The sequence below is a fragment of the Pleurodeles waltl genome, chromosome 2_2 (genome assembly GCF_031143425.1).
Source record: "Pleurodeles waltl isolate 20211129_DDA chromosome 2_2, aPleWal1.hap1.20221129, whole genome shotgun sequence".
NCBI lineage: Eukaryota > Metazoa > Chordata > Amphibia > Caudata > Salamandridae > Pleurodeles > Pleurodeles waltl.
This window is the reverse complement of record NC_090439.1, coordinates 307,039,493-307,051,788: the sequence shown is the minus strand read 5'-3', so window position 1 is coordinate 307,051,788 and position 12,296 is coordinate 307,039,493. Positions and strand designations below refer to the sequence as shown.

Sequence of the window (12,296 nt, the reverse complement as noted above, 5' to 3'; positions counted from 1 at the left end):
CCTCTAAGGTGCCCTCTGGGGTGTATTTCACAATAAAATGTACACTGGCATCAGTGTGCTTTTATTGTGCTGAGAAGTTTGATACCAAACTTCCCAGTTTTCAGTGTAGCCATTATGGTGCTGTGGAGTCCGTGTTTGACAGACTCCCAGACCATATACTCTTATGGCTACCCTGCACTTACAATGTCTAAGGTTTGGCTTAGACACTGTAGGGGCACAGTACTCATGCACTGGTGCCCTCACCTATGGTATAGTGCACCCTGCCTTAGGGCTGTAAGGCCTACTAGAGGGGTGACCTAACTATACTGCATAGGCAGTGTGAGGTTGGCATGGCACCCTGAGGGGAGTGCCATGTCGACTTACTCGTTTTGTTCTCATCAGCACACACAAGCTGGCAAGCAGTGTGTCTGTGCTGAGTGAGGGGTCCCCAGGGTGGCATAAGATATGCTGCAGCCCTTAGAGACCTTCCCTGGCATCAGGGCCCTTGGTACCAGGGGTACCAGTTACAAGGGACTTACCTGGATGCCAGGGTGTGCCAATTGTGGAATCAAAAGTACAGGTTAGGGAAAGAACACTGGTGCTGGGGCCTGGTTAGCAGGCCTCAGCACACTTTCAATTCAAAACATAGCATCAGTAAAGGCAAAAAGTCAGGGGGTAACCATGCCAAGGAGGCATTTCCTTACAGAGCCTTAATAGACCGACTGCCTCCCCAGACTCGCAGTATTCGAGGATGTACTCTCCTTCTGCCTCTCTCCCGAGAACACCTTCGCCAACAGCGCGGGCAGGACGGGCTCGTTCTGCTTCTCACCAGTCGACCACGAGGCCTGGGCACTCTGCTACAGCATCTCGGAGCAGGTCACGCTCCCAGAGACTATCTAGGTCACGGTCACGCCATCACAGAAGGTCTCCATCTTGGTCATCGTCGGGGTCCTCTGTCAGACAATACTCCCCCACCTTAACGGATTCTCCACCAGCTAGGGTTTCCCCGGTGGACGACATCACTACCTTTAACGAGGTGCTTCTCAGGGGAGCACAAAAACTAAACATAGAGGTTCCAGAACCTTCAACCTCCTCATCCGTCATCTTTGAAACCCTGCACATAGGGCGGTTTCAAAAAAGCTGCTGCCGCTAGTGCCTGGACTGTTACAACCAACCCTGGACACCTTTTTAGCACCAGCCACCCTCAGATTAGCTCGTGCTAGGATCTTGAAGAAATATAAAGCGCTTGAACAAGATCCTTTGTTTCTCAGGACGGATCCGCCGCCGGACTCAGTCATATTGGCCGCAGCCTGAAAAACGCACTCAGTAGCATCATCCTCCACGGTTCCACCTGACAAGGAGAGCAGACATCTAGACTCTCTGGGGAGGAAAATGTGTGGCACGGCGGCTTCCATGATGAAGGTCTCCAGCGCTTCTGCACTCCTAGGCAGATATGACCGTTCACTTTGGGCCTCTCTGAACAGGTTTGCAGACAAATTGCCTAGGGTGGACAGGCAGGATTTCCAGGAGATCCTTCAAGAGGGATGTCTGGTCTCCAACCAGGTCATCAACGCAGCAGCAGATGGGGCAGACTTAGCTGCACATGGGTACACACATGGGGTTTGTGCAAGAAGGTCTTCCTGGCTGAGACTGACAGGATTGAAGCAGGAAGCGCAACAGCGTATCCTAAATCTTCCGTTCAACGGGAACTCGCTGTTTGCTACCCATACAGACGAAGAGATGGCGCGCATGAAGACGGAAGTGGATACCATGAGAGCAGTAGCCCTGGAGAGAAAAAAGGACTTAAAGCGAAGGTATAGGCCTTACGACAGGCGCCCTTTTCAGCAGAGGGTTCAAACCCCTCATTGGTCCCAGAGGCCACAGCAGAGGCAAGGGCGCCCACTTTTTCAATCTCGTAAGGCCACGAGGGACCCAGGGTCAAGTAGACCACAGCAGTCCACACCCAAAACTCCACAAAACAATGAGGACTCGCTTCCCTTAACACTGTGCACCACTCCGGTGGGGGGGAAGTATCACAGAGTTCATTCACGAGTGGCGTGGTATAACAAAAGACAAATGGGTGCTCAACATTGTCGAGAATGGGTACTCTCTCTTCTTTTCCGACAACCTCCTCCTCACTTGCCACCAACCAAATGCAATCCGTCTCACATCAGCCTATTGCGTAAAGAGGCTCATGCCCTTTTGTGGAAAAAAGTAATAGAAAAAGTTCCAGTCGCGCACAGAGGGAAGGGGGTATACTCCCGTTATTTTCTGGTAGTGAAAAAAGGCCGAGAGGGAGTTTTCAGACCGATTCTGGACTTAAGACTACTGAACAAGTACATAAAAAAGCAAAAGTTCAGGATGCTGTCCATTCACCAGATTTTCCCTCAGCTACATCGGGGAGACTGGATGTGCTCCATCGACCTGCAGGATGCGTATTTTCAGATCCCGATCATTCCCAAGCATCGGAAATTCCTACGCTTCCGGATAGCCTCACAGCACTATTAGTTCAAGGTGCTACCATTCGGCCTGAAATCTGCCCCTCGCGTTTTCTCAAAATGCATAGCAGTGGTAGCGGCACATCTAAGGAAGAAAAAAATCTTCATTTACCTATACCTAGACGACTGGCTACTGAAAGCCTCCTCTCCGGAACAGGCGAGAAGCCATCAGGACATTGTGCTCAGTGTTTTCAGGTCTCTAGGTCTACAAGTCAACTACCAAAAGTCTACCTTGATTCCAACGCAAAATCTCCACTATCTGGGAGCAATTCTGGATACAGAGCTCGAAAGAGTGTATCCTTCGGAGGAACGACTATTATCAATAAAGAGAAAGTGTCAAGACCTGCTGAAGTCCGACGCACCTACGGCCCGTCAGGTGACATCTCTACTGGGCTCCATGGCCTCGTGCATTTTCATTGTCCCGAATGCCAGGCTACATATGAGGCCTCTCCAAGAGGCGCTGGAAAACAACTGGAAACAGAGCACGGGCCGCAGGGAGGACAGAGTGCGACTTCCGATAGGAGCACGACAGTTGTTGCAATGGTGGATGTACAGACCTCACCTGTCAGTAGGAGCTCCGGTTCACCAGATAATCCCATCCAACACTCTGGTAACGGATGCGTCTCTTCAGGGATGGGGAGCTCATCTAGGTTCCCTTCAAGCTCAGGGCCTGTGGTCCGACAACGAAAGAGAGTACCACATCAACCTGCTGGAGCTCAGAGCAGTCCATCTGGCTCTCAAGTCTTTTGCTCCATCGATTCAGGGGAAATCTCTCCTAGTGCAAACGGACAATACGACCACAATGTATTATTTGAACAGACAAGGGGGAACGAGATCCCTGCCCCTATCTCGGGAGTCTGACAATCTGGCATTGGCTCCTAGCAAGAGGAATGTCGCTTACAGCGGTTCACCTACCAGGTCAACAAAATGTGGAGGCGGACTTCCTGAGCAGACACCTCGAGGACGCCCACGATTGGGTCCTGCACGACGAAGTCGTCGAAGACATCTTCGCTCAATGGGGTCGGCCTCAATTGGATCTCTTCGCAGATGAGGTAAACAGGAAACGTCCAGGTTCTGCCGTCCGGGATCTCGAGGGAATGCCCTGTTGATAGACTGGTCAGGGATATTTCTCTACGCTTTTCCACCGATCCCCCTCATACCTGCGGTGAATTCCTGCAGTATGGGCACCTATGGCTCTTGCAGGAGTGCATGAACATCTTGAAGGAGTCCAGACGACCTTCCACGCGGCGTTCAAACATGTTCAAGTGGAAGAGGTTCTACATATGGTGTCGTCAGCAAGGTCAGAATCTTATACTGGCTCAGGAGGAGGTCATACTGTCTTACCTACTCCATTTGGCAAAATCAGGTCTGCAGGTATCATCTATTAAGGTACATTTATCTGCCATTACAGCCTCTCGTAAGTCACCTTCTCAGGAATCCTTTTTTACGAGACCACTAGTCAAGGATTTCTTAGAAGGTTTGAAAAAAGTTTTTCCACCCATTCGGAAACCCTCCCCTCCATGGGAGCTGAACATAGTGCTATCAAAACTTATGGGCCCTCCTTTCGAACCTATACACAAAGCCTCTTTGCAACACCTTACGTGAAAGACTGCTTTTTTGGTAGCCATTACTTCCGCAAGGAGGGTCAGTGAGATTCAGGCTTTGCCCTCCAAAGAACCGTACACAGTCTTCCATGAGAATAGAGTGGTTCTACGAACTCACCCATCATTCCTACCGAAGGTGGTGTCAGAATTTCACATCAATCAGGCTATTTCTCTACCAACTTTTTTCCCCAATCCGGAGACTCCGGCGGAGAAAGCTTTGCACTCCCTAGATTTGAAAAGAGTGCTAAAATTTTACTTGGGTAAAACCAAGCTAATTAGACATTCCAACCACTTGTTTATAAATTATGGTCACTTGAGAACAGGAGAGCCAGCGTCAAAACGAACCATATCTAGATGGATAGTTTCTTGTATTGATAATGCATATCAATTAGCTAACAAACAACTTCTTGCTAGACCTAAGGCGCATTCGACAAGAGGAAAGGCGGCTACTGCTGCCCTCCATAATAATGTTCCAATCTCTGAAATTTGTAAGGCTGCTACAAGGAAGTCTGTACATACATTTACTAGACATTACTGTTTGGACTCAGATGCAAGAGCAGACGCCCAAGTTGGGCAAGCTTCTCTGAGAAATTTGTTTGCATGATACATATCTATTCCTGCCCTTCTATTGGACAGTCCGCAGAGTCAAGGGATGGGCTTGCTAATCTATTCAATGTTTATGACTATTGATGAGGATCCCCTGGAAGAGAAGGATAAGTTACTTACCTGTAAATCCTAGTTCTCTTCCAGGGGTTTCCTCATCAAAGACATAAACAACCCACCCTCCTCCCCGGACGCGCATCTCCTAGAAGTGCAGGACAGACTATCTTTCGAATCTGCTACACCTTGTCACCGTAAAAAAGTACTGACCTAACTGTGAACCAACTGTCACCTCTCCTTCACCCCTGGGGCATGGTGGGATACTGGAGGTGCTCAGGGTCTTAAACGCATGGTGCCAGAATTTTTATGGTTCTCCTGTGTTAACCAGCATGCAGCCTATTGGCTAAGAATGCTCCATTGTTTTTCAATGTAGTTTTTTCGTTTTTTTTTTTTTTCTCTGTTACTACTGCTTATTTCCCTAGGCCCAGTTATGGGGCTTTCGTAAATATTATTTCTCTTAACGTAATTTTGAAAAGGACTATTTAAAAATAAAAAACTCCATAGAAATAAAGCATTTTAGCCTGTTTATGATTATAGTCTGCATTGCTGTTTTTACACATGTATATATGAGTTTAGTATGAAAATTTGTCTACTAAAAATGCTATATATATTTTTTTTTCGTGCATATTTCGTACTTTATATGTGTGTATTTTATATATGCTCTGGCGTCCCCGCACGGGGCGGGAATATTCAATGTTTATGACTTTGATGAGGATACCCCTGGAAGAGAACAAGGATTTACAGGTAAGTATCTTATCCTTACCAGACTTAAGGGAACTCCATTTGAACCTTTACATAAATGTCCAGTTCAGTTTCTTTCTTGGAGAGTAGCTTTTTTGGTGGCGATCTCTTCACTAAGACGTGTGAGTGAACTTCATGCACTAACCTTAGAAGAACTTTTTTTCCTGGTACATAAATATACCTACTATATACTAGGGACAGACATGGGGGTAGCAGTTTGCCAAATGTGTGATAAAAAAGTTACAAATTAGTGGATAGAGTAAAACTACTGGGGTCCTAGATAGCAGGATCCCAGTCGACACAGTCAAACATACTGACAACAGGCAGAAAAGGGGGTAACCATGCCAAGAAAGAGGGCACTTTCCTACAAACCTATGTTGAGACCGATAGAAAGACAATTTGAGAAGTGGTGTGCTTTCCAAAGGCCAGTAACGTGCCTTGCCATGTTAAATTTAATCTAAAGAAGATTGATCTAGAACCACTTTGGAAGGATCCCACTTCACCATACCTGTATTCTACAGATACAATTAAAACAAACTGTATTTGTATAATAAATATAAGTAAATAGTAGCCACCATTGACCCAGGCCCACTGACAGAATTATTTGGACCTTAAAAAATTGTTATTCTGGCTTGGCACTTTACTCATCCAGGAATATCTGTTCAGATGTTATGCATTGTAAATAAATGGCTCCCTGTTGCAGTTACCCCCCACTTTTTGCCTGATACTGATGCTGACTTGACTGAGAAGTGTGCTGGGACCCTGCTAACCAGGCCCCAGCACCAGTGTTCTTTCACCTAAAATGTACCATTGTTTCCACAATTGGCACAACCCTGGCACCTAGGTAAGTCCCTTGTAACTGGTACCCCTGGTACCAAGGGCCCTGATGCCAGGGAAGGTCTCTAAGGGCTGCAGCATGTCTTATGCCACCCTAGGGACCCCCTCACTCAGCACAGACACACTGCTTGCCAGATTGTGTGTGCTGATGGGGAGAAAATGACTAAGTCGACATGGCACTCCCCTCAGGGTGCCATGCCAACCTCCCACTGCCTGTGGCATAGGTAAGTCACCCCTCTAGTAGGCCTTACAGCCCTAAGGCAGGGTGCACTATACCACAGGTGAGGGCATATGTGCATGAGCACTATGCCCCTACAGTGTCTAAGCAAAACCTTAGACATTGTAAGTGCAGGGTAGCCATAAGAGTATATGGGCTGGGGGTCTGTCAAAAACGAACTCCACAGCTCCATAATGGCTACACTGAATACTGGGAAGTTTAGTATCAAACTTCTCAGAATAATAAACCCACACTGATGCCAGTGTTGGATTTATTAAAAAATGCACACAGAGGACATCTTAGAGATACCCCCTGTATTTTACCCAATTGCTGAGAGACGAGTGTCTGACCTCATGCGGTGAGAGCCTTTGTGCTCTCTGAGGACAGAAACAAAGCCTGCTCTGGGTGGAGGTGCTTCACACCTCCACCCTGCAGGAACTGTAACACCTAGCAGTGAGCTTCAAAGGCTCAAGCTTCGCGTTACAATGCCCCAGGGCACTCCAGCTAGTGGAGATGCCCGCCCCCTGGACACAGCCCCCACTTTTGGTGGCAAGTCCAGGAGAGATAATGAGAAAAACAAGGAGGAGTCACTGGCCAGTCAGGACAGCCCCTAAGGTGTCCTGAGCTGAGGTGACTCTGACTTTTAGAAATCCTCCATCTTGTAGAAGGAGGATTCCCCCAATAGGGATAGGAATGTGACCCCCTCCCCTTGGGAGGAGGCACAAAGAGGGTGTACCCACCCTCAGGGCTAGTAGCCATTGGCTACTAACCCCACCAGACCTAAACACGCCCTTAAATTTAGTATTTAAGGGCTCCCCTGAACCTAAGAATTTAGATTCCTGAAACCTACAAGAAGAAGAAGACTGCTGAGCTGAAAAACCCCTGCAGAGGAAGAACAGACACCAACTGCTTTGGCCCCAGTCCTACCGGCCTGTCTCCTGCCTTCCAAAGAACCCTGCTCCAGCGACGCTTTCCAAGGGACCAGCGACCTCTGAATCCTCTGAGGACTGCCCTGCTTCAAGAAAGACAAGAAACTCCCGAGGACAGCGGCACTGCTCCAAAAGAACTGCAACTTTGTTTCAAGGAGCAGATTTAAAGACCCCTGCAACTCCCCGCAAGAAGCGTGAGACTTGCAACACTGCACCCGGCGACCCCGACTCGCCTGGTGGAGAACCAACACCTCAGGGAGGACCCTCCGGCGACTCCGAGACCGTGAGTAACCAAGGTTGTCCCCCCTGAGCCCCCACAGCGATGCCTGCAGAGGGAATCCCAAGGCTCCCCTTGACCGCGACTGCCTGAACTCCATTTCCCGACGGCTGGAAAAGACCCTGCACCCGCAGCCCCCAGCACCTAAAGGAACGGAACTCCTGTGCAGGAGTGACCCCCAGGACGCCCTCTCCCTTGCCCAGGTGGTGGCTACCCCGAGGAGCCCCCCCCTTGCCTGCCTGCACCGCCGAAGAGATCCCTTGATCTCGCATTGAAATCTACAGAGAACCCGACGCTTGTTTGCACACTGCACCCCGCCGCCCCCGCGCTGCTGAGGGTGTACTTTTTGTGCTGACTTGTGTCCCCCCCCCGGTGCCCTACAAAACCCCCCTGGTCTGCCCTCCGAAGACGCGGGTACTTACCTGCTGGCAGACTGGAACCGGGGCACCCCCTTCTCTCCATTGAAGCCTATGCGTTTTGGGCACCTCTTTGACCTCTGCACCTGACCGGCCCTGAGCTGCTGGTGTGGTAACTTTGGGGTTGCTCTGAACCCCCAACGGTGGGCTACCTTGGACCCAAACCTGAGACTTGTAAGTGATTTACTTACCTGACAAAACTAACAAAAACTTACCTCCCCCAGGAACTGTGAAAATTGCACTGTGTCCACTTTTAAAACAGCTTATTGTGCTTTATGTAAAAAGTATACATGCTAATGTAATGATTCAAAGTTCCCAAAGTACTTACCTGCAATACCTTTCAAATGAGATATTACATGTAGAATTTGAACCTGTGGTTCTTAAAATAAACTAAGAAAAGATATTTTTCTATAACAAAACCTATTGGCCTGGATTTGTCTCTGAGTGTGTGTTCCTCATTTATTGCCTGTGTGTATGTACAACAAATGCTTAACACTACTCCTTTGATAAGCCTACTGCTCGACCACACTACCACAAAATAGAGCATTAGTATTATCTCTTTTTGCCACTATCTTACCTCTAAGGGGAACCCTTGGACTCTGTGCATACTATTCCTTACTTTGAAATAGTGCATACAGAGCCAACTTCCTACATGCATCTACATACCAGAGTGGACTTTGTGACTGTGGTCTAGATAGTGAAGTTTGTTTTCTTTTTTTTTTTTTGCTGCAAAACTTTTCTACTTCGCAAAGATAGCTATTGCTGCTCTTAAAGTCATTTAACGTTTTCTCTCAACGGATCTTCATTGATAGACCTAAGCACTGAAGAGTCCTGCCCACATGCACAGATCCCATAGCACTTCTTTACAATATTCCATCTTACCGGTAGATATTTGCCTTTCTTCAGCAAGATCTTGAGAGACACTTAAGACACTGTTTTGCAGCCTATGATTAGCCAGTTGGTTGGTGTAATAACTATATAAACAATTCAGGCTCTTAACTGGATTGTTAAATTTAGTGTTTAAATCTCCTTCACAATCCTTTCGTTAAAAGGAAAAACTGAAGGTAGCGTGGACAGTGTAGCCCAATAGGTTGCCATTATGTACATGTAAAGAGCGTCTGCGACTTTAAGGACTCACAGACCACCAATATCCTATCATGCCCAGCAGGTGGCAGTTGCCTCAGTTCTTTTTTCGGGCCACTTGCTGGACATGATGGGATATTGGTGGTCTGAAATTCCTTAAAGGTGCAGACACCCTTCACATTTACATGATAGCATCCTGTGGGGCTGCATTGTCCTCTCTTCCTTCAGTTTTTTTCCTTTTTAAAAAGGGCTTGTGAATGAGATTCAAACGCTAAATTTAACATCAAGTTAAGAGGCTGAATTGTTTGATATAGTGGTTATGCCTTTTTAAATGTAATCTGAACCTAACAGCCAATGTAGCCTTTCTCATAGGCTGCAAAACATTAATGACTTAAGTGTCTCTCCAGGCCTTGCAGATAAAGTGAACTTCTACACGTAAGATAGAGTATTGTAAAGAAGTGCTCCGGGATCCCAGCAGGGACTATTCAATGCTTCTAACTTCACCCGATATTCCCCTGAGAGAACTAGGGTTACAGGTAAGAAACCATTCCTTCTTCAGCACATATTGACCTTAGCCTTGTGTTACAGATCTGACCTCCAAAGGATCTGTTGAGTGGTTGTGCCTTATATTTGGCGAGCCTGAAAATTAACTGGTAGTCATAATACATAGTGATTGAATTCTACTAAGCTGTTCGATATCAAAGGGGCTCGGAGTTTAATTAATGTGTTGTTTCAGTGTGGCGTTTTTAATGTTGTGTATAATGGAATTTACATTAATTGTATATCTTATGGCTTTTTGAAGCAGCTACATTCAATAAACATACACTGGTGAAATACTCTTCACGTCAGTCCATTCATGCAATTTCCCACCTACAAACACTTTTCTGTTTGATACTTTACTTAATTGGTTTTCCTTTTTAAAGTTCTGTTCCTTTTCTCTGCTGTTTTCAGTCAAGTATACTGAGCAGGCTGATTTTTTTTTTTAAATGCTTCTTCTACAGGCCCATCTTCTGATTACAATTGTTTAGAATTTTGAAATATAACCTTTTTTAAAAATGCGCTGTGGGATCTTGAATATATGGCAAGATACAAAATTGTTTCAGTATTGGAGACAGTCAGGAGACAAGATCTTCTTTAGTTGCAGTGAAGTTCTGTCCAGTATCCACAAACTGCTCCTGACCTTTTAGGCCGCTTTGGCAATGCATGCATCTCATTATATACGATAGCAAGTGATTATCTCTGAACCTAGGCCTGGTGGTCATGAAATTCCATCACCTTGGAGCTGGAGGATGGAAGCTTGAGTTAATATAATAGTATGTTGCTGATTAAATTCTACTGAACATTGATGTAACAGTATCTTGTTCCTCCATTTCTAGGCAAAGACTGATGATACAAATGCCTCTGGCCAAGTAAATTCATTAAACCAGCCTCCAGGGCAAGTATTTGGAGAAGGTATGTGGACTTTAAAAACTATATGTAACATTGACACTTTAATTAGTTCATTTAGCAGTTTGATAAAAACTAAACATAAAACACAATTATCACTTCATAATTCTTCCAAAAATGTTGCTTATTTTATTTAGTGATTCACATTTTTTGCCTGAAAATCAAGCTCCCAACACTGTCAGTTATGTTGCGCTCGAACTAAGACTGACCCGTATGCACAGTAATCATGACATACACTGGATCTTTGTATAACTCAGCACTTCTTAGTCTTTTATATTCTGTTTCCTCTTCATGTGTAAGCCAGACAGAGAAACTCTCCTAATGGAACAAATTACTGCCTTTGTACAGGCTCATTTTTCTTTATAAGCTTGGTAGAATAATTGACTTTATATAGACTGCAGTTTAGTTTGAATACATTTGAAATGCAAATGTTTTACATTTATTTTGACAGTTTTACCTTTGGTAAAAGAGTGTTCTTTGAGCTGCACTTGGTTTGTACTGATCAAAGATTTTTGATTTCAGTGATGAATTCTGCAAAGGTAGAATTCTTCTCTTGCTTTTCTTATTTTGCATTCTTAATGCCAAGTATTTCTCAGTTCTCTAACATTGACTTTTGTTTGTTCACATGCTTGAATAATTTTCTGTCATTGAGTTGGAGTCCCACAGTGTTTTCCAATAGCAGTAAATAAGCTCAACGTGACTGAAATGTTATAAGGCAATGCAGGTTAGTAGCAAATGCAATTGAAAAGCATCAAAACTTCATCCAAAGAGGTTCACATGCTTCTTTTACTTATTCAGATAGCGTGTAGTCTATACTTTGGATGCTCTTCAAAGAGATGATTATCTTACTAAACAGGCAGTGTTTTGCACCCTTTCTGGTATCTTAATAGTATGTTTGCAGCTTGTGTAGCTGTATATCTTGTGCACACTTCTGCCGTCTATTTTAGGGCCTGAAGCATTACATGTTGTTGTTTATTTTTTTTTTAAAAGATGGTTGTAGGTAGTTGGCTCTGTATGCACTATTTCAAAGTAAGGAATAGTATGCACAGAGTCCAAGGGTTCCCCTTAGAGGTAAGATAGTGGCAAAAAGAGATAATACTAATGCTCTTTTTTGTGGTAGTGTGGTCGAGCAGTAGGCTTATCAAAGGAGTAGTGTTAAGCATTTGTTGTACATACACACAGCCAATAAATGAGGAGCACACACTCAGACAATTCCAGGCCAATAGGTTTTTGTTATAGAAAAATGTCTTTTCTTAGTTTATTTTAAGAACCACAGGTTCAAATTCTACATGTAATATCTCATTTGAAAGGTATTGCAGGTAAGTACTTTAGGAACGTTGAATAATCACAATAGCATATATACTTTTTACATAAAACACATATAGCTATTTTAAAAGTGGACACAGTGCAATTTTCACAGTTCCTGGGGGAGGTAAAGTAATGTTAGTTCTTGCAGGTAAGTAAACCACCTACGAGGTTCAGATTGGGGTCCAAAGTAGCCCACCGTTGGGGGTTCAGAGCAACCCCAAAGTCACCACACCAGCAGCTCAGGGCCGGTCAGGTGCAGAGTTCAAAGTGGTGCCCAAAACACATAGGCTTCAATGGAGAA

The 12,296-nt window shown here is 45.3% G+C and overlaps 1 protein-coding gene across 1 annotated transcript in view; it reads left to right on the top strand.

Annotated features, from left to right (window-relative positions):
* Nucleotides 1–12,296, top strand: part of LOC138282351 (uncharacterized) — a 453,679-nt gene that overhangs the window by 394,640 nt on the left and 46,743 nt on the right. Inside the window, exon 11 of the mRNA XM_069219772.1 lies at nucleotides 10,618–10,693. Within this exon, the coding sequence (XP_069075873.1) occupies nucleotides 10,618–10,693 (76 nt within the window). The remainder of the gene's footprint in view (nucleotides 1–10,617; nucleotides 10,694–12,296) is intronic.